At 40.1% G+C, this 23,527-nt stretch overlaps 1 protein-coding gene across 9 annotated transcripts in view; it reads right to left on the bottom strand.

The window, feature by feature from the left end:
* Positions 1-3,819: 3,819 nt before the first annotated feature.
* ENOX2 (ecto-NOX disulfide-thiol exchanger 2) overlaps positions 3,820-23,527 on the bottom strand; it is a 266,320-nt gene continuing 246,612 nt past the window's right edge. For 8 of the 9 annotated variants that reach the window (XM_047715861.1, XM_047715860.1, XM_047715859.1 and 5 more), the window contains 5 exons: positions 16,406-16,581; positions 13,789-13,896; positions 10,274-10,382; positions 7,686-7,771; positions 3,820-5,335 (listed from right to left, as the gene is read on the bottom strand). In XM_047715861.1, the coding sequence (XP_047571817.1) occupies positions 5,204-5,335; positions 7,686-7,771; positions 10,274-10,382; positions 13,789-13,896; positions 16,406-16,581 (611 nt within the window). In that variant the 3' untranslated portion in view covers positions 3,820-5,203. The remainder of the gene's footprint in view (positions 5,336-7,685; positions 7,772-10,273; positions 10,383-13,788; positions 13,897-16,405; positions 16,582-23,527) is intronic. The other variant, XM_047715857.1, reaches the window with a different exon arrangement.

Below are 23,527 nucleotides of genomic sequence, written 5' to 3'. Positions count from 1 at the left end.
AAATGGGATTGCTTTCTTTTTTTTTAAGGTTTTATTTATTTATTTGACAGAGCTCACAAGTAGTTAGAGAGGCAGGCAGAGAGAGAGGGAGAGGGAAGCAGGCTCCCCGCTGAGCTGAGAGCCCGATGTAGGACTCAATCCCAGGACCCTGAGATCATGACCTGAGCCAAAGGCAGAGGCTTAACCCACTGAGCCACCCAGGCGCTCCAATGGGATTGCTTTCTTAAGTTCACTTTTTGCTGCTTCGTTATTACTGTGTAGAAATGCAACAGACTTCTGTGCATTGATTTTGTATCCCAGGTCTCATTCTTAAGTTACTCCGTGGCCTTATAGGATTCCAGACACTAGAAAGGTAGCTCTGCTGTCATCAAAGCATTATTAATATTATTATTAGTTGAATAATAATTATAGCTATTTTTTAAAAACTTTTGCCAGGCAGGGTTAGTACTGGGCACTTTGCATTAAGCAAAGACTTATGAGTGACACTTTCAGGGAAATATGCTTTCCATTTTATACATGAAAACCAAAGGCTCAGAGAGGTTAAGTGACATTGTTAGGAGGTGACCTTGGGCACCATGGTATAATAGAAGCATGAATTGAAGCCAGACAGATTTAGGTTCAAACCCTGGGCTTTATCCCCACTAGCTGTGTACCTTGGGCAAGTAGTTTAACCTGTTTGAACCTGTTTTCTCCTCTTACCATATTTCAAGCTTCTTTACATTAGTGAAGCCTTCCATGATGTCCCCCTGTAGTACCTTGTATGTGACTATGTCATTTAGCAGGCATCCCCACCAGAGTGTAAACTCTTGAAGGACAGGTCATGTTTTGTTCTCCATTGAATTTCTTTTTTTTTTTTTTAAAGAAAAGGGTGGAATTTAATCTTTATTTACAGGACACTGCAAGAGAAGAGAGTCCACATAGAAATAAGAAACCCACTGGGAGGAGGAGCTTCATACAGTTTTTACAGTTTGGAACTGGTCAAGTAGAGTTTTGTTGTAAAAAGTGCTACAATAACAAAACATTTAAAAAGAGTTCTTAGTAGAGAAACAGTAAGACAAACTTCTACCAAACAAAGCACACCACAAACAACTTTCTGCGTCGGCTACCATTGAATTTCTAAGAGTTGTACATATCAGGTGCTTTAAATGGCATGTGAATGAACAATGTGGGTCTTATGGTAATACCAAATAGGTTGATATGAAGGATAAATAACATATTGGAGCAGTAGGAAGTTTTAAGTTTCCAGTTGGACAGACTAAGATTCAAATCTCATCTCTGCTTCTTAGAAACTTAAGCAAGTTACACTACATCTCAGAGACTCCAATAAAACTTAGGATAATATTATCTACTATTCACAGTTGTAGTAAAAACAAATAAATCTCTCTGTCTCTGCCTCTCTAGATAGAGATACACACAAACACATATACACCCACATCACCGGTTAAGTAGGAATTACTAATCAATGTTAGCTTATATTATTAGTGCATATGAATGTAGTTTGCATAGAGTGCTACACAAATACTATTTAACAAACATTTACTGAGCATCTACAATGCACCAGGTTTTGAGATGTGAGAGTGAACAAGACAAATGAGGACCATATTCTCCTAGAATTTATACTCTGGGACTGGATGTGGGGGGATGCGTGGGGGCACAGAGAATAATAATTCAGGTCTCAAGAGTGAGCCATCATTACCACCTCATTCACACCATTGACAGCTGGTCAACACTGAATACTTTTCATGCTGAGCTTTTATGGTCTTGGCTACCAGGTGAAGGATTTAAGTCCACTGTGTTAAAGCCTACTCTTCTAGCTCCTTGAGGGCAAGCACCAGGCATACTCCTTTTATATGCCATAATGCCTGGCAGGGTGCCTGGGCCTGAATAAATGTTTGGAAGATCTTTGAACAGCTATTTTCCTTCTTGAGGTTCGGCAACATGATGTAGCTCCACAATTCCAGGTGTGAACACAAAAACATTTTTCTTAAAGCGAGGGTAAGGTCATAGCTTATAATTAATTTTGGCCGAATCATAATCATCGTCATAACTCTTTATTGTGAACTCACTAAGGTCCAGGCACTGGGTGGGCAATTTGCACATGCTATCTTGATGACTCTACCACCACTCTCAGACAGGTACTATTTCTCCTTAAATTTACCCATAGGGAAATTGAAGCTCTCATTGTGCCTGTGTAACTTGACACACAGGCAGGAAGTGACTATAGGCAGCAGGATAGCATAATAGTTGCTCAGCAGATGGTAGCAAGTGTGGTGAAAAGTGAATCTGGCTCTATTTGAGAGACTGTCTAAGACAGAGCTAAGAATCCCAAGGGCTTACCCAGTTCTAGCAGGCGAGTCAAAGATCTTATATTTCTATGCTATCTTTTCAAGGGATATAGTTTATTCTGTATTCTGTGAAAAACATAACGTTTTGGGCCCAATTAAGAACAAAACCCTGTATAAATAGAACATAGGTAAGTGCTTAGTTTGCTCCAAAAACCAAAAACTATTTCATTTTCACTGAGGGCATTATAACAAGCAACTTGGTAGTATTAAAGAATCAGAACTAGAGATGTCACAGGACTAGGAAGAGAGACAAAACAACCATTTGTAAAATTAAAAAATGCTTCTATTCATTATTATCTGGAAAAAATCCAACTATTGAATCTCCTAAAAATAACAAAACAGTAATATTTCAAAATTTGGGCAGAATAACAGAACAATAATTAGAATAAATAGCACTGAGCATTTGTAAGGCAAAATAGCTTCATTAATATATTTCTATAATGGATGGAAAGAATTGTGAGATAGCGTGTGCTGCAATTTGATTATGTAATATAATGCAAATGTATTTTATTTTTAAACATTATGACAACTCTGGACTAGCATAGTAGTCAGGGTGCTCCAAAGAAACAGAACTAGTGGGATGTACACACACACACACACACACACACACAGAGTTATTTTAAGAAATTGGCTCATGTGATTGTAGGGGCTGGCAAATTTGAAATTTGTAGGGCTGGCCAGCAGTCTGGAAATTCTGGCGGGTGTTAAGGCTAGTCAGGAATCCAAAGGCGATCTGGAGGCACAATTCCTCTCTCCTCGGAGGACTTGAGGTCTTTCATGGATTAGATGAGGCCCAGCCACATTATGGAGGACAATCTGCTTCAATTCAAAGTCTACCAGGTTCAACGTTAATGATATCTTTTCAAACATGCCTTCACAGCAATGTCTAGACTGGTGTTTGATTAAGCAATTGGGCACTGTAGTCTAGCCAACGGTAACCCTCAGAGGCAGTGTATTCAAGCAGGCTGGGAGGAGTACACCTGGACAAAATGGGCGGAAATAATAGAAAGAGACCGTTTGTAGCACAAGGAGATTAAGTGAAGGATAGCAAGGGGTCTAGGTGTTAACAGTTGCTTTAAAATTTGTTGGTTTAAAGTGTCATGGTATTTAAGTTATTTAACTAAGAACTAATTGATAAGTGGCAAATTTCCCTTGATTTCAGAGATATTATTAAAATAAGGCATTCAAGGCCCTCTGTGATTGACAAATCAAAGGCTTCTATAATGCTGACGACAGGGAGAATGCTTCCAGGAGGGGGCTAGAGTAAAAATAATCCTAGCTCCCTGCTCTTGCCATAGCTGGGTACTTCAGGGGGAAGCCAGCTTTCTGGGAGACTGAGCTGCTGTGGGGCCCTATTTCGAGTTGTCAAGGCGAAGGTTTAGCATCTTCTTTCAACATCCTGGTTCTCCAAAGAAGAAACTGAGATGATTCACTAAAGGACTAGAGAGCAAGTAATTCAAAACAGAACACCAAGTTGAGGTATAAAAAAGGAATATTTATCTTTGAAAAATACAACTTTGAACACTACCGACATCTCATTTACAAAGTATTTTCCTGAAATACTCTTCATTGGCTTTGCTTACTTAGTACATTCTTTTATTCTGAATCAAGACTCAAGGGAGGGCATGCTTGTGTTACTTTAAGCACCAGCAACACCACAGAAGAAAAGATAATCTGTGCCTCAGGATATTAGCCCCAAATCCTCATCCTTTCTCTTTTGTTTCCATCAAGGAGGACTTCCTGACTGGTCCACATACAGTTTGCCATTGCAATCTGCTGGTGGGCACCATAGAACTGGAGGTGTCCTCGGCCATCGGTGCTCCAGGAGGAGCTGAGCTCTTTGCAGGAAGCCTCACGCACCCAGGCTCATTCATTACCAAGAATTTTCTACTAATACTCCTATCAACTGTTTGCAAACATTCAGCTTGAAGTGAACATAGTATTTACAGCGGTACATGGTTTGCACTTCCAACACGCTGATGGCAGAAGAAAAGGGACCAACAGACTTCATAAGAATGCCAGAGGGAAGGCATTAAAATGAATCCCTTCTGCTAACTTGTTTGTGTACGTGCATGTGCACAAGCACACAGGTGTGTTTTCATTCACTGAAACTAAACATGCCCTCCTTTAAAAGCAGACTATTTACAAGGTGATTCTGAATAGCACAAACACAAGCCAGTCACACTGGACACTTGCTTTCTGTGTATACATCCAGATGTTTTTAATCTGATATATTAGAGAAAATAACTTTGGAACATTTGTCAACTTTTGGTTCACAGTAATTTTGCAAAAAGCCACAAACCATTCTTTCTCTTTTAAAAGAGGAGCTTGGTCAGGCACCTTCTAGAAGATGCCGTGTTATTCACTTACTGGCTTACTGGGTATCGGAAAGACCATGTCATTTACGGAGTACCCAGTGCTCCTCTCATTCCTCTTACCAGTAGCAACATTAATGCGAAGAGAAGTTTAAAACACAAACAAATCACATACAAATAATCAAAACATTTCAATTAACAGTGTTTAAAAAAATACCAAACTCTAGGACAGTAGTACAGACACTGAAAATACCCCAAATACTCTTTAGCCTCAGGCCTTTTTCAATATCACTAATAAAAGACACAAGCCACTGACAGAAGGGGAGCAAGTTACAGCGCTTGAGGGTTTGAGTCCATGTCTTTTTAGGGCCTGTAGCTCGAGGTGCTGCTCTAGGATCCTTATTTTAACTCATAAGATATTCTGGGAATGACCCAGCAAATTTAAAGCACTTTCACTTGAAAACCATTGAGAATACAAATCATTTCCTTGGCGTGTCTATGGCACATTTCTCTGCAGGAGCCCAGGCTGTGAGGCCGCAGCATTCAGGTCAGTTTCAGGCCCTCGAAGCCACAGAACTTCCACCTCTTCTCCAGACTGGCTCCGACCCCGGTCATTTCCTGCCTGAAGGTGTGCTGCAGCCTGCTCATGAGACATTCCACATCGCTGGTGCAGATCTACGGGCCAGACAGAGAAGCTTCACTGAGAAGGAATTCTACTAGCCTGTGGACAGGGCCCCCTGAGCTTCCCTTGCACGGATTTTGTAACTGCCGTATGTAGGTAATAATTTACATACAACAAATTCACCTACTCTATGTGTAGAGTGTAATGAATTTTAGTACATTTATACAGTTGGGCGACTCCCACCACAATTTAGTTTTAGAACATTCCATCACCCACAGAAGCTTCCTTCATGCCCCTTTGTAGTCAATTATCCCTCCCAATCCCTGACTCAGATTTTTTCGTTGTGGTTTTGAATTTTCTAGAAATTTTATATATGTGCAATCATACAATATATAATCTTTTGTGACTAGTTCCTTTCACTTCACATCACGTTTTGGGGATTGATCACCACCGAGCTTTCTAATGAAAAGAGCTAGTGTCAGCTGCGTGGACAGGCTTGGGTTTGCAGCCAGCTGAATGACAGCTGCTCGGTGCCGCTGCTGCTGCTGCGTGGAGGCCTACTGAAGCTGCAAAGCCTTTTGGGAGGGGAGGGAGGCAGGACAGAATTCTTCACACAAGCATTGCTTTACAAAAGAAAAATGACAGAAATAAGGAATGCCCTGTATTTCTACTTCTGTGTACCGTCTCCTTCTCCCCACTTCTCTCTCTCTCTCTCTCTCTCTCACACACACACACACACACACACACACACACACACACAAAATCAAAAATCTGTGGGCCCCTTTAGGACTTGTTTCAGGTCACCACCTGACATGAGTAGCATCCTTACCAACTGTGAACCTGGGTACCAGGGCTCTACTGAAGAGCACTAGGGGATCCTGGGAGAAACCCTCAGTTGCCGCCACATTGAATGTTCCTGAAGTTGGACGGAGGGATTCCCCCACCAAACAATTCTGTTGGCATCACTGCAGGCTCTTTGGGAGGCCCTGTCACTACTCTGGCAGGAAGCTGCTCAGGAGAAAATGGGCCGAGAGTAGGAGTGAGGTCGTTCCTAGTGCTAGCAGTGGACGGTAGCCGGTTAAGTGAAAGATGCACATGTAGGGTATCATATAGAGTTGAGTATCCATTCCAAAAACTATAAATATACAATGTTTCTGGATGTATTCGTACAATACGGGTGCAGCATACATACGGAAAATGGTCTGAAAGAAGATATGCCAGACTGTTAACGGTGGCGATCCTGGAAGGGTGGGCTGGGTCACTTTCCCTTTCCCTTCATTGTCTTTCTGTTGCTTACATTTTTAACATAAAATGTAGCATTATTTTTTTACAACTTAAAAAAAAAGGGCCAGATCATTTTTACTGATATATAGTTCAATTTCACACCACTGCAACTCACCACTTGGTCCTAGTGCTCACATTCAATCTCTCCCTTTGCTGTCAAATGGGCTTTTTAATTGCAGAATGGTATCACTTCCCAGAGCTAAATGAAAGGGGTGCGCTGGCTCAAACTAAAACCAATGCTACAAGAAGGATGCGTCACCACAGCTGGATGCCCACATGGGCAAGCGCCTCTGTTAAGAGGGCATATGCTTAAATGGCTTAACATTTTGGACATCTAGCTATCAGGAATCTGCATTTCAGTGGCCACGTCTCAAGAGCCCCAGGTCCTGTGAAATAGTGAATATAATCCATGAGCTCATTTAACTGAATGCAGCTTCTGAAAAAAAAATCTATCGTCGGTTTATTTATTCTGAGGAGTCAAGAGTCCTCTCCTGCTTCTGTGAGGCATCTTTAACTTTCTAGGGAACTAATATTTACTCTTGTCCCTGACGCTTTGTGTCCCCCATAGAACATTATCCCAGGAAGGAAGTGACCCATGAGATCGGCTGGGAGCAGAACTTGAGTCCATGTCACAGACTTACTGTTTCCTCTGTTTTGTTTTGGCCTCTGCCTTGATCATTTCAACATTAGGTAATGGCAGTGGTGACAGTCTTGGCTGGAGTAAGGCTTCTAGTTCTGAATATTAGCATTTGCTAATGGCTAAAGGTCAGTACGAAAGTATGACTGGTGAGAGAGAGTGGGTTATTTGTAGCTTATACAGAAATTAAAAGAACGGAGGAAAATTCTTCTAAGATGTATCTTGGAAGGAGAGTAGACAAGTCATTCAGGTTTGCCCACGACTTCCTGGTTCTGGCACTGGAAGTCACGAGTCCTAGAAAACCCCTCAGTCCCGGGCAAACGGAAGCAGCTGGTCACCCTGCCTGTGAGAGGGAAGCGCCGCACTGCACTGCAATGAGAACAGGTGAGGGAAATTTCCTTACAGTGATTAGTAACGACTTACTTATGCTTGAAGAAAGTACCCTCCATCCCCTTGCATACCCATTTCAGGACCCCACATACCTTACTATCTAGACGGTGCAAGTAGGAACAGATGTATTCAATGCTTGCTCCAAATGGGTGGACATGAAGAAATGTGGAAATAATCCCTATAGTGACAATACCATGGAGGTTACACTTGAGCATTATATTTGAAATGAGAGCTAACTCACATGTACCACATACTACATACCGGGCACTATTCTAAGTTTATATACATTTTATTCATTTAATCTGTACAACAACCCAGTGCATATACTGCCTCTCACAACACTGTATCACCTGTGGAAAAGCTGGCATTGGAAGAGTCACTTCCATCATTCATGATGGCTAAAGACCATTGGAGTTCTACATTTCACAATGAATTTGGAATTTTATAATGAATTTACAGTGTGCTGGCCTTTTGCAGTTATTCTGCACAGTCTTTAAATTGGACTTGAGCTTCTTTTGCATTAATAATGTCTTGCTGTTGTGGTAAATGTACAAATCAGGTACTTTGCCTGATTCACTTCATGCCTCTCACAAGAAAATCTGCTGATTATATTTCGTTTTATCCTGTGAGTAGCTCCATAAAGAAAAGCCAAACATTTCATTTACTCAAGTGGTCACTAGCATTTGTTTGTGTTTAGAGCTCTAAATTTCAAGTAACACATTTTTTTAAATAGAAGTTTAGAGCCTTCAGGAATGTACATAATTTTCACTCAGTGTAACTATGGGGTGATTGGCAGCTATACACACTGCCGTGATTGTTCTGGACATCAGGTTAATTGTTCTAATACTTTTTCTCTGGCAACAGGCAGAACATAAATTGTTCAAAGGCCTACTATTTCTTTCTTCGGATTTTTTGAATTCCTCTCTTTTCATAAGATCTTAAGTACATCAAATAGTCCTAGAATTGAATTTGCTGAGAACTGCCAAGAAATAAAAGCTAAATTTGATTTGGTTTATAGACTACAACTTGTCTATTCCTTCAAGTGACTGATAAAGAATATCACCAGTCTGAGTTGTAGCTTGAAGTTCAAATCAGTTCTTTGTGAACATCCTCCAAAAATCACAGGGCAAGGAGGAGGGCTGGGGGATCCAAGAGGAGCTGATGGTAGAGTTCAAAATCTGTTCGAAATGGGTGCTATTACTTATAACACTATGTGATTCTTAAATGACAAAGTAAATTGAATTGCTATACACTGACTGAAGCCGAGAAAGTTAAATTCTAAAAAAGACGTTCATGTCCAAAGGAATTCTAGGTGCTACAGCCAAGACAGGCTGTCTGTCAAATAATGAGAAATAACTCCATAGGCTTCAAAACACTAAGCAGTTTCTGTGGGTTCGCACCCAAAGAACCAATTTTAAAAAATAGATTTTCCTGTCAGCCCAAGACTATATTCTTTAAAAAACAAAACAAGAAAAAAAAAAAAACAAAAAGAAAAACAAAACAAGAAACACTTATCTTAAGAATCTTTGTTTCTAGAACTATCCATTCACAGAGGCTTCCCTCTACTCTCTCTCTGTCAGCTCTCCCCGTTGCCATGCCAATTTGTTAAAGAACTTTGAGTTGTAAAATGGAAATAAGTTGTCACTTTTCTTGAAGACTCAATGGCAGATCCCCTTGTGCATCTTTATTAACATATCAAAGTGCTAAATCTGACTACAATATCCATTACCAAAGAAGGCAGATAAATCTTCAAACTATGCAGAAGCCAATGAGTGTGAAGAACTTCTGAGATTGGGGTGGGGCCGCTGTGGGGTTCAGCTTCCTAGAAAGCAGCTGGGATTATCTGTTGAGGCCCAGTATCAGCCCCTTGGAAATGACTGAATATTTTAGGACTTCAAGCTGTCACTATTCTCCAAAATGGAATATCAAGTCAACGAGAATTTGTGCAGAATACTGTTAAGTGCAAAATGGCTCTCATTTTACTGAGGACTTCCTGTGGGCTGCACACTGTGCTAAGCGATTCAGATGAATCTTATTTAATACTCGCAGCTGCCCTTTGAGACAGGTAATATGATTCTGCCCATTGTGCTTCCTTCCTGAAGCTCAGAAAGGAAATGGTAGGGTCAAATGGGAAACCAGATCTGTTGACTCCTCAACCATGTGCTCTATCTTGCCTCTGCGGATGATTTTTATATAATGAGAGCAATTCTAGCATTTATCTTGTCCGAGCCCTCCAGTGTCCAACACTCAACAGACAACCTCCTGAGTCATCTGCCAGGAACCTGGAAGAAAAATTTCTAAGAGGCATATACTTCCTCCAGAGGTTCATCTGGGAAAGTTCTCTGCCAAACAGTGTGCGCACCATAACCTTGAGTGGGAGTGAGAGGGCTCCGCTATCCTCACATAGAGATTTAAAAAATGTACAACGTGTTTCTCCAGTAGTCCCTTTCTTGTGCTTACACCCACACATTTGATGTGGCAGGAACCACAGGAGCTTGAGGAGGACTGGGAGCTGCTGTTACCATTTCTATGAAGTCTATACTTATTCTTATCCTGTCGTCTTCAGGACTCCGGGTCCGTGCATTGTCATGCTTCATAAGTGCCTGGTGGGTATATTCCATCTTAGGTGAAACCCTTTCCCCCTCCACCGTAGTTAATACGTTGTACGTGTGTTCCTTACCCACGAGCAGTGCTTCACGTTCAGATTTGATAGGGCTGCTGTTCAGGGTCTTCTCAAGAGGGTAGTCACTGTCCTGGCTTGATGTACACAGTCTAGTAGCACAGCTTTCCTGTGGGAATAATATGCTTCCTGAGTCAGTTTACCTTACTCGGTAACAGACTTGGATTTGATTATACAACAGGGAACTTTTAAATGTAGTACCCCAAAAGCGATACTGTACAATTTTGATGACTGAATGGGAGAGAAAATAACATTAATTTATGCAAAAGCATCACAGATCATCCAAAACTTCTTCACATGGCTCCAAAACATAGAAAAATTTAGACATTCATCTTGGCCACTTTTTTTTTCCCCTGCCTTCATCATTCTTGACTCTGTACAGGTAATCTGGGGAACCAGACCCAACATTTACTGCCTACTAGGTGCCAGGCACTGTTAGGTATGTGTTATCTCCATTCTACAAATGAGGAAACTGAGGCTTAAGTAAATTAGGTAAATTGCCTTAGATCACATTTCTAGGACGTGCTAGAGCCTAGATTTCACGCCGGGCCAGCCACTGCCAAAACCATTGTTCTTTTCCATTTTAGGTCCACACTCTGCTAAAGGCAGGTCCCATATCTGAGTGGTGATTCTACAGTGTAGCTAATCTACTCCCAAATAATCAACTGTTGGCTTTTGAACTAAAAATTAGAGCTTTCATTTATTGACTATCAACTCTCTCTTCTCCCTGATAAAGACATTATCAGTTAGGATATTCCTGACTTCATATGAAGAAATGACCATGACCAAAATATCATTACTCAGTGGCTTTCTTTGTTGTTGAAAGTTCTTTCTGAGCATAGCATGTATGTTTCGTAAAAGATACTCAGGTGAAATTAATGACCATTAATGACCAGCAATCAAACTGAAAAATACGTCCAGACCTTTCATGGATCTTTCTTTCTCTCTTTTGGCACTGAGAACATCTTTTCTGTATTATACATGTGAAGAAAGAGCCTTGAGAAGAAGGAATAAAAGAAATCACTGCTTCCAGTCTTACTGCTATTAGAAAAGAAAGTGTTGGGGAAATGCTCCTAGCGGGGGCAGATCATGGCTGACTCAAATGCTTTGTCACTTTTTCCCTTCCACAAGCCCTCAGCACAGACAGGTGTCCTTCTGTTTTCTTTAAAGATGCCTTCAAAGCGTCCAGGATGTTGCCCATGAATGAAATGAATGGTCTATGCTACAAGGCATGTTGTTTTGGGGATTTACAGGCTTCCTGGCTGTAGTCAGAAGGGAAGGCTTTCTTGATGACCTACTCAATCTTTGGCCCTTAGAATCCAATCCAGGCAGTAACCATCATGCCAAGTTTGATTTAAAAGACTGGCTCACTTCTAAGCCACGGGTTGTACATCTCCTTCTAACCCCCTTAAAACATTAAATGATCCAGTAAGCCATTTCTTAAGTGTGAGAGTTTAACAGATTGGGGTTGATTTAAGATGTAAACACATCCTAAGAAGTTTTAGCCATCCCGAATAGAAATGTAGCCTTACTGAAACCTGACTTCAATTTTATTATAGCTGGCATTTAAAAAATTGGAAGGCATATTGAAGAGATGTTTATCAGCTTGAATTTTACTGGCAGATTCAAAGAGCTAGCTCTTTTTGCAGTAAGACAGACAGAAGTCACCTTGTTATGTTGCAAAACACTGACAATAACTCACACTATGGTTTACTGCCAAGAAACCCAAACAAAAACAAAAGAGATCCCTTCTCACCAAAACTTATTGCCTTCCTTTCAACCTGGAATTATTTTTGCAGTCTAACGTAATGGTACTTTGCTTCCTAACCTAATTGTGTCAGGTTGAAATATTTGGTCACAAATCAGCTTCCCAGAGAAGATCAGTTTATAATGCACTGCCACGACTTTTTCTGAGAGAAGCTTTGCTTACAGTAACAGGAAAAAAACATCCTGACTCATATTTTCCCTATTATGAATCGGCTCTCCTTCATTATCCTCTTTAGCTGCTGCTTCAGGGTATATTCAGGTTCAGGATGAAAAACAGACTAAGGCGTAATACATTAAGGTTCTTCTGTGCCATTTGACCTCTTGCTTCTTCAAATGAAATACTTTATAAAGCAGAAAGTGGTTTACACTAAAGCGCCAAAAAGGCTCTTAAATTAATTTGTGATGTCAATCCTAGAGAATGATCCTAAGCGTAATGTTATTAGCATAACCTCATGCCTATCAATAGTCTTCTGGTTACGCATTCCATTTTACGCAAGAAGCCAAACAGCTATGCAGCAGCTCCAAGACATTTTAGCAGCTCTGAAAGTATAGGGAAATTCCTGCTACACAGAGCAGCTTTGGCACTTTTAATTAAATGCTTGATAAATGAATTTCTTTGGGATTGCACTCGTTTCTTTAATAGCACCCACAAAACTGGAAAGTGAGCTGGTTTTATGAAGTGGAAGAATTAAAAGCATATTGCAAATGGCCTCCAGAAGAAAACACTTTCAATCATTTGTTTCAACTACACCAAGGCTGCCAGTTCTCGATGGCACTCTGGGGGAAGTCACTATGCTGGCAAACACACCCAGGGCCTATATGCACTGCATCTTTTTGAGCTGAGCACGAGAGATAAAGAGCACACATTCTTATGAAACTGTAGCATTGCTGATTTCTCTTGGTTGATTGCTCTTGGTCTGAGCTCCTAATCTCTTCCTTCTGAGACATTAAAATCAGGCAGTTACAGTCAATGGGTCTTCCTTTTCAGAGGATTGCTTCAGTTGAATGTTCAGGCATACAAATGATTAGGGAGGTCGGGTGGGAAGACACCACAGTAGACTTTACACACCTCAAGTAGACTGGGCACCTGATTCCTGCCTGTGACACAGTAACTTATCCAGATGTTAGGAGGCTCCCTAAGAGGCCCTCACTGGCAGCTTTTATTGCTGCAAAGTCCCATCTTGCCCTTCTAGGCTGCAATCATCAAGCATTAGAATATTCTGTCTTTTTATTTACTTTCCACACGTTTTCTCCCCTTCGGGTTTTGGCTATTTCACCTGCAGCTGCTCATTATTACACGAGATGGAGTGTCTGCAAAGAAACGCCCATGTTCTAGTTGTACTTGGGTATCTTCCTTTAATGAAACGCTTCATTAAAGGTACTCTGTGTCACCCACATTTTTTTTTTTCACCTGCGCTTTCTATGTTGCTATTTGCTTGGCAAGATGAAGCAAGAATGAAGTATACACGCTGGTCTTCTCCAAGAGGGAAAGACTGAGGAATTTTAGGGATGGACTAACTTTGTATTCATTGAAAAGTACACTCATCAGAATCCTTAGATATGCCAAGGGCTCGCATCTAAAGGCAGAGCCCTTGATTCAAGAATTACCCCAGAGAGAGGGCTTTTAATCCCTACTCAGCCAAGCATTCTAGGGTGGTTCCTACTCTAGGAACTTGCAGGGCATTTTCATTGCCACTGCAAAAGGTGGAGGGAAGGGCAAGGGCAAGGGTTCACAGGTGCTGATGTACCTTTTCTTTAAGATTTTCCAACATTTTTTCCACCTGCAATTTGTCATCCTTGACTTTTTCAAGTTCAGCTTCTTTCCTTTTGAATTCCTCTTGGACTTTGAGTAGATGCTACAAGACAGACCAAAGACAATCAAGTCTTGAGGAGCCACACTTCATTTCAAAACCCTGGCTGAAGTTAGATAGTAGGCTGGCCTGCCTCACTTTCTTCCAGCCCACACAATCCTCTCTCCAGGCAGAGATACCAAAGGGAGAATCAAGGTACTTTTCACTTCAAGTTATTTTATCTAGCTCTTAGGAACTTCTTTTGGATTTACTCATATTTTAGAAAGCATCTGAGAAACTAAATGATCTAATCACTTAACTTTTCTATTTCAGCCAGGGGTAAGGATAGGGTATAGTGTTAATCTCATGTGGACAACATCTTGGCTGCTGTGTAGAACTTAATGTTGTAAAGCATTCTATCAAATAGTCATTTTCCAAGCCAAGTTCAATTTCTGTGAGGGAAACATTTCACAAATGTTTGTTTCCACATCAGTAGGCAAGGAACTGGATTCATCATCATTACTGATTACAAAAATATTACTTATTTAGCATCTAACATGTGTCACACATGTGGATAAGGTTTCATATGTGTGATCTCATATAAACCTCAAGTAACCCTATTACACATAGTCCTGTTAGTGCTTTGCCTTAGGCCATTCAGATAGTAAGTGGCAGAGTTAGGATTGAAACCCAGGTTGGGTCAAGACTACAGTCCATGCTTTTAACCACTATGTTAGACTATACTTCTTTTTGGGATAAGATAGGAGAACCTTTATCTTGTTTACAAGGCTATTTTCCAATAAAAAGTAATCAAAATGAGCGAAATTAATTTGTCAGGATGTAGAGACCTAATTTTCTCAGAGGTCTCTGAAGTGATGAAATGAAAAAAAAAGTTCATCATCTTTAAATTGTATTTCAGTAGCAGAACTGTCCTTCTGTGGAATGGTTTCAAAATCAAGGTAAGAGAGAAAAACAACAAAAAATGTTTCCAAAGTTTTGCTTTTCAGAGGCTTGAAGAAAACCATTGGAAGAGCTAAAACACACACGGTACAATATATGTTGTCAAAATTCTTTGAAGTCTAGCTGAAGAGATGCATTTTTTTTTTTTTGGTGGAAAGATCTCAGATATAATTTACATGTTCTAATTAAATTCCATAGTGACAGTAAAAGGAAGGTAAGCATTACTTCACACATTTTACTAATAGGAAAGGTGAAATATTAATGTGATATTGCTTGTCACACAGGAAGACAGTGGTAGCAGAAGTAATAGGAACACAGGGCTCCTAGTGCCAGAAGAGACTCCTTGTTCACAATGTGTGATTTCCAGTCAGCAATAAGCTTTGCCCCAGATAATTCAAGGCATACAATTAAAAAATATTGCTCAATTTAAATTGTAAGGAAAATGGCTGGTCATCTGACAAGACAGAAGAGGATAGCACCCTTACTCAAAAATACTACTCCTTTATTATGATGGGAACAGATGGTAATATCTTTTAAATGGTAAGCTCACTGTGCTGATGCTTACATAAAACATCTAGACATTGAGCATCTATTACATACTGTTGTATTTGAATGCAATTACAGTTGGATGCATCTATTTACTTTACTTTTTATAGTTGGAATAATGTGCAGGTAAACTCATTCACAGAAATGACTGTGAAAACAAAACAAAATAAAAACCAATTGATATTATGTGCCTAAAGCACTGATAGTAAAAAAACAAGGTAAAATTCCTGCCATTTCTTCTAACAGGCTGCATGGTCCAGCACTGGATCAAGTAGATACTACTTTTTCTATCTAAGTAACTGAAGACCTTCATAAACACCTCGAGGCCCTGTACAGACTCCAAAGCACCTTCTGAAGCAGAAAGAAAAGATTAGATTATGTTTGGTGTAGTTTGAGTGTCAAGTATTTTTTACTGAATGTACATCCTTTGAAAATAGGTGATCTGGGACGCCTGGGTGGCTCAGTTGGTTAAGCGGCTGCCTTCGGTTCAGGTCATGATCCCCAACATCCTGGGATTGAGTCCCACATCGGGCTTCTTGCTTAGCAGGGAGCCTGCTTCTCCCTCTGCCTCTGCCTGCCTGTGCTCGCTCTCTCGCTCTCTCTTTCTCTCTCTCTCTGACAAATAAATAAATAAATAAAAATCTTTAAAAAAAGAACATAGGTGATCCACGGGACACCTGGATGGCTCAGTTGGTTAAATGTCTGCTTTCAGCTCAGTGCACGGTCCTAGGGTCCTGGGATTGAGTCCCACATCAGGCTCCCTGCTCAGCAGGGAGCCCGCTTCTCCCTTTGCCTGCTACTCCCCCTGCTTGTGATCTCTCTCTGACAAATAAATAAATAAAATCTTAAAAAAAAAAAAGAAAAAGAAAATTGGTGATCCACTGCTACCTTTGAATTGGCCAGAATATTTCATTAACCGTAACATAGACCTTTCTTCGGCTATGCCAGAGAACAGAATATCAAGAAAAATAAGAGGCTTGCTATTCTCTTTGCTGGCAAGGGGGCATTTTTCCAGGTGAGGAGCTGATATTAGCCTTCCTAAAAGCTCAGAAAACCAAAGAGCCTTTACCTGTTGCATTCCTTGCAGGGCTTGCTGCAGGAGTTTCAGCTGCTGTTCCTTGTTTGGGTCATCTTCTCTGGGGGCTTTGCCTTGTTCTTGCTTGAGCAATTCTACCTCATTCCGATAGGCATCGAGCTGCCAACGGAGGCTGTCATTTTCTTCCTTCAGAGTTTCTGCCTGTGATACTAAAGTTAAGCGGTCAATATGAAGTCAAACCTCCATCTATCCATACTCTTTGTGGTTCACTTTAGCCCCATGAAAACTTAGTAGTTTTTAATTGACATGTATAAAAAAATCTCTTGAGCACCTTTAGGTTTGAGGTGGCCATGGCAGCAAGAGATGGACCCCAAAGCACACAGAACCATTTTTGTAAAGGAACATAGGATTCCAACACCCTGAAATCCCCATCATGCTTCATATCTGTCACCACAAATATAACTCAGATATTCCCAGCTAACATTGGTCACTTTTATTTGGAAGGCAGCAAATGGTAAGTTCTGTAATGATAAAGTATAGGGCTATTTTTCTTGAACTGATGACTGTCCATGTGATAATCTTGCAAGGCAGTTTTTAAAAAAGTGTAATCTTTACTATCCTACAGAGGAAAGGTAAATGTAAAAATTAAGTCCACTAGACTCTGGTTTCTGGTCTAGTGTGTGAGGAGTTTAGAAGTCACCATTCCAACCTAACAAAGAATAAAATGCTGAATGAACTGAAAAATCAACAACTCATCTTAGAGCCACCAGAGAATTGAGGTCACATGGCAAACTGCTGCCCCCGAAACCAGAGCGACAGGAGAATCTAGACAATCATAACTTACCAGACCAGAAACCTATGGGCAGGAAGCTCCACAGGAACTGGTGGCAAGTAAAAAAACCTAAATTGTAATTGGCTAATTGCTGGAGGCTCAGTGTGGGCAAGTCCGAGATTTAAAAATTCCAGAGGGACTCAGTCACAGTAAGTTCGCTATCTTTTCGTGAATTTTATCTCTTGAAGCATAACCAAGTCCTTACAACAAATATTAGAGAAAAATCCCCCTTGTGCTTCCATCAGGAGGTAGGGAAAAGAAACCATTTTGAAATACACTGGAGCATTCTGTTCTTCTTAACAAGGCCTGCCTTCATAAGAAACTATTTTACTGGAGCCTAACCTGCTAGGGTATTACCGAAGCCTAACTGACCTGGAGAAGGGAAATACCCTCCAGCCATCCTGCCCCAAGTAAGGGGGGGGACAAAAAACTGAGAAGCACTTATGAAATTCACAGTCCAGAGGCATATGCTCACTAAAAGACAGAGACCTGATCACAGGACTAAATAAAGCTTTCCCATACTTAACTACCACACCACTAAAGTCTTATTTACTGGAGATCTTTTTATCCAGTTCATCACGTCCAGATTTCAACAAAAGATTACAAGGCATACTAAAAGGTAAAAAACAAACAAAAACAAAAACCAACCAACCAACCAACCAAAGAAACACAGTTTGAAGAGACTGAATGGGGATCAGAATACAAGTCAGATACAGCATGAATGTTGGAATTATCAGACCAGGAATATAAAACAGCTATGATTAGTATGCTAAGGGCTTTAATGGGAAAAGTAGATACCATGAAAGAACAGATGGATAATGTGAACAGAGAGATGGAAATTCTAAGGAAAAATCAAATAGACATGCTAGAGATTAAAAAAATAATAATACTGTAACAGAAATGAAAAAATGCCTTAGATGTGCTTATTAAAAGACTGGATATGGCTGAGAGAAGAATCTCTGAGCTCCAGGGTATGACAATAGAAACTGCCTAACCTGAAAAGCAAAGAGAAAAAAAGCATTAAAAAAAACCCCAAGCAGAATATCCAAGAACTATGGCACAACCACAAAAGATACATGTAAGAATATTAGAAGGGAAATAAAGAAAGGAATGGAAGCAACAGGTGAAGCAATAATTGCTGAATTTTTCCCGCCAAGTTATTACCAGACACCAAACCACAGATCCAGGAAGTTCAGAGAACATCAAGCAGGATAAATGCCCAAAAATTAGACCTGAAAAGACACCCCATCAAGGATAGATCCACAGCATCTAAGCATCATCATATGTCATATGTCATACATCATTAGGGAATTACAAATTAAAAGAACAAAAAGATACCACTACACACCTATTAGAACGGCCAAAACCCAAAACAATGATAACACCAAGGGCTGATGAGGATGTGCAGCAAACAGACACTCTCCTTCATTGCTGGTGGGAATGCAAAATTCTACTGGCACTTTCTTATAAAACTAAACATACTCTTACCATGTAATCCAGCAATCGTGCTCCCTCATATTTACCCAAGTGAACTGAAAACTCATGTCCCCACAAAAATATGCACATGGATTTTATAGCAGATTTCTTCTGGCAATTTTAAAATTTCCCCAAATTGGAAACAACTGTGATGTTCTTTAGTAGATTAATGGGTAAACAAACTGTGGTATATCCAGAAATGGAATATTATTCAGTGCTAAAAAGAAATTAGTGATTAAGTCATGGAAAGACTTGGAAGAAATGTAAATGCATATTACTAAGTGAAAGAAGCCAATTGAAAATGCTACATAACTGTATGACTCCAACTATATGGCATTCTGGAAAAGGCAAAAACAATGGAGTCAGTAAAAAGATTAAAAAAAAATCCCTAACCTTGTTGCCAGGGGTTAGGGGGAGGGAAGAATGAACAGGCAGAGCACAGAGGATTTTTAGGGCAGTGGAACTATTCTGTATGATACTGTAATGGTAGATACATACATTTTAAACATTTAAACCCATAGAATGTACAACACCAAGAGTGAACTCTAATGCAAACTATGAACTTTGGGTGATAATGATGTATTCGCTGATTGTAACCAATGTACCCTTGTGGTGCAGGATGTCAGTAGTGGCGGGGGGGACTATGTATGTGTGTGGGGGAGACAGGTATTTGGAAGCTCTTTACTTCTTGTTTAATATTGTTGTAAATCTAAGACTACTCTAAAACATTAATTTATTAATTAAAAAACCCCTAAGACACAAGAGGAGAACTTGGTTAGCTTTATTTATGGTTAGGGCTCATTTTTCAAGGCCAAAAATCTGAAAACCTATTACAAAATGTTTAATCAGAGGATTTTCATTCATTCAACAAACACCAAGGACCTTCCCTGTACCAGGCTTATGATAATGATAAAAAATGAGATTTCACTAATCTCTATGGCTCACAGTCTAAATTAATGGAAACATTTGTAGTTTATTCCTTTTTTGATTCCTAACACAGCAAAAAGCCAAAAAGAGATGTTATCAAAATGAATCAAAATTACAAACCTGTATATTAAATGTAAAGAATGTTAAAAGACAACTTGTCAAAGGTGTGAATTTTTTCAGTTACTTATGAGGGAGGGACTTTGGGTAGAAGAAAGTAAAAGAAAGTAATGGAAATCAAATCTTCAAGATTATTAGCTATAAGTGGTGGAAGAAGAGTTCTCTAAAAGGATTTCAAAGAAAAGATTCATTCTCTACAATAAATGGAAGGAAGTTGTGCTTTACAAAGATGAAATATATAGAATAAAACCATATTCTGGGGGAGAAAACACCCCGTATTCTTAAAAGAAAGCTCCTTCAGGGGTGGGGTGGGGTTTAATTCTGTGCTTTCAACCTGAGGGTTTTCCTGAAACAATCCGGTACCGATATAGGTTGATGTAATCAGACTGTCTATCCAAATAAGAGAGTGGCAATCCTTCCTGTTTACATGTTTTCTTGTTTTTTTTTTTTTTTTTTTTGTGAATGGCTATGCAATTATCCTGGTATGGCAGTTTGAACCTTGTGTTTTAGTTTTTAAAAGAAATTATTAAAAATTTGGCATGACACATTCATTGTATGTTTGATTTTATTATGGATCTTAATTTTTGCTGTAATCATACAGCTTTTGGTCTCTGAAGAGAAAACTGTTACACGAGGAGTTGAAGTGCCAGCACTGTAAATACTATCTATCCTTGCCATCTCTCCCAACAGCTGGGATACCTGCTGTTGGGCAGGCAGCATTCCTCACAATCACAGCACTAAAAGAAGATGCTAAAAGTGAAGATGAATGTATATAGGAAAGTGTATGGCAGAAGGGACACAAGCTATCTGCCAATGGGAAGAAATACTTGATTTGTTTGTTGGATCAGTACCAAGGATAGCATCTCAAACTGGACTGGAGTTCCACTGAATAACACAGAGGTTCCTCTGTAAATCAAGGGACTGCTACAGATAGACAGTTATTCATTTCTGCTTTGGTTTGCATGTTTGTCCTCTGGCAAGGCATATGGCATATGGCTAATATCACTAAGTAGTGATATTTCTTCTTCCTCCTTTTGTTTCTTCTTGTACTGCAGGCTAGTGATTATGCTCATGTCTTATGAGTCTTGTGGAGAAATGTGGAAAAGGGTAGAGATCTAGGAGAATAGTTAGAGGTGCTGTCTCCAGTTTAAATGTGAAAATATTTTCTCTCTGAGCAAATGAGGAGGAGAGACTGCTTCTCTCCCAAGGGGAAAGGGCATGCTGACATGAGGAGATAGATTCCTGTAGCCAAGTGCAAACAGATAATAATCTCCTCAGTTTGAACATGTCACTAAGTAAAAGAGAATGTGATCTCCTCTAATGCCACCAGGGCACCTTACTTACGAAATGTATTTCCCACTCCCTGAAATGAGGGTTTTTGTCATTTTAATGAGGACACCCAGTTTTTACTTTCACAAACTTAATATTAATGGGCCCATTTCTGAAGTTGGAGTTCTTTGTACATTGCCAGAACATTGAAAAGTTCAATATTACCTTTTAATAATATGTTTGAGTAGGTGAATCCATTAGTCCTGATACCAAAGAGCATAGTACAGTGAATTTATTCGTATCTTGCCATCATTAGTTCTCGGCTGCTCCTTTTTGACTATTTCCTATGTGGGGAAAATGTTTCTTTTTATGGGGATGACTCCTCAGATCTGAAGGCTGCCAGTTCATCATGGCACTATGAAAGTATGAAGGTAGCTACAAGCTCCTCTTTTTAGAGGAGCCACTCAGAACAAAATTCCAGATGTTTTTCTATGACAAAAGATCTAAAAGGATTTTGAACCATTAAAAAATTAATACCTAGGGCACCTGGGTGGCTTAGTGGGTTAAGCCTCTGCCTTTAGCTCAGGTCATGATCTCAGGGTCCTGGGATCGAGCTCTGCATCGGGCTTTCTGCTCAGCGGGGAGCCTGCTCACCTACCCCCCCGCCTGCCTCTCTGCCTACTTGTGATTTCTGTCAAATAAATAAATAAAATACTAAAAAAAATTAATGCCTAAGTTTCTTTGATGGTACAAAGAAAACAACAACAATTTTAATGGAAGCAAATTCAGGGGCTTGGCCATCCTCACAAAGCTGCATTATAAGAGATGCTTAAAAATGTCACCAAATTATTGAAGGAAGATGTGTAACAAATGTTACCAAATTCAAGAAGGGAAAATGTGCAACATTCCTCTCAAGGGTCCCCAAAAAAGTTTGAGCTGGAGTGATTCACAAAGAGAAAAAGCCAAAAAGAACATAGTCGAAAGAGGGAGATGATATGAATGGCTGCAGGCCAGTTCAGGGAAATTTTTGAGTTCCCTGACCTCCCAAAGCCTTGCTTTCCTTACCTCTGCAGGTCATTACTTCAGTGGGGCTTCTACCAGTATGCATGCACCAGGGACTTCACTGTTTCTCCTCTGAGATCTCTAAATTTCGCTCTCAAACATGGTATCTTCATGTGTCAGTTACTTCACTGCCTCTCATCACCCTGAGATGCTGTTCACTTTCTTTGCTGGGACCTTTAATGTCTTGGAGTGGCCAACTTCACCCAGTCCATTAACTATTTTCTGGCTAAACAGATTCCACTGCAAACTCCTTAGTACTCTATATTCCTTCACCTTCCTGAAAACGTTTGGCCAGTCTTACCATGCCAATTTCTAGCTCATGGTCACTTGATTCAACTTTGTCTGCACCTTATCCTGGGCTGCAGAGGACTCTTATAGGAAGCTGCAGAGCTGGGCAGTCCTGGTCAATACAGACTCATGTTGGCCTTGCTGGTGGGTCTCTTACCTCTCACTGATTTCTTCCTTCCATCCTGCCCAGGGTATATATTCCAAGTCTGCTCCTGTTTCCTCATGGTCTTATTTCCAAAGCATTTTCCTAATCAATAGTTGACTAATCTCTGGGTATATGGAGAAGCATGGAATGCATACATTTAGCTTTACCTCCCTTGTCTCAGAGGAAGAGGGGTCTCCCTTCTCTAAAGAAAACTCCACCTGAGTTTGGATCACTTCCCATTCTTCTCCAGGATTCCATTTCCATAATTATCCGTAAGTACTCTTTCACTCTCAAGCATCTTCAACTTTGCTCTCTCCGTGGCTGCCTTCCCTTCTATTGAACAACAACAAAAAACTTAACTTTAACTTTGTCACCCATTCTAACTGCCATTTATAATGCCTGCATTTGCTTTTGCTCAGTACCTAACTTTCTGACCTGTGGTCTTTGTCCACTTCCTCTTCTTATCGTCGTATGTTCTGGCCCCTACCTCTATCACCCTACTTAAATAGTTCTTGCCCAATGCTGTCCTCAATTTCTTTCTTCTGTAGATTGTTCTCATGGTCTCTATAATCCAGTGTTTTTCTAGTTTTTTTTTTTTTCCCAGCTTCTTAGGCTGCTCTTTCCCTTTAAAAAGACTTATTTATTTGTTTGTTTATTTATTTAGAGAGGGGGTGGGGAGACAGTCAGTGAATCCTCAAGCAGACTCCCCACCGAGTGCCTAGCCTGACACAGGGCTCTATCCTAGGATCCTGAGATCAAGACCTGAGAGTCCAATGCTTAACCAACTGAGCCATCCAGGTGCACACAGACTGTTCTAACTGCTCTGCAAACTCCTTTTCTTTCCTCCTCCCTTACTGTGGGTAGCCACCAAAGTTCTGTATTTAGCCCTTTGCTCTTCTTTCTCTCACTTGTTTTTCACAATCATTTATCATATTCCCCAAGCTTCAGCCAACACCTCCGTACTGCCATCTTCTATTCCTTCTACTTTCTTGAACCCTGATTTGAATATAAATCTTTTATATCTATTTCCCAACTATCT

This window comes from Lutra lutra, chromosome X (assembly GCF_902655055.1).
Source record: "Lutra lutra chromosome X, mLutLut1.2, whole genome shotgun sequence".
In the NCBI taxonomy this organism is placed as follows: Eukaryota; Metazoa; Chordata; class Mammalia; order Carnivora; family Mustelidae; genus Lutra; species Lutra lutra.
Note: the sequence above shows the minus strand (reverse complement) of the source record. Positions and strands in the feature narration are given on the sequence as shown.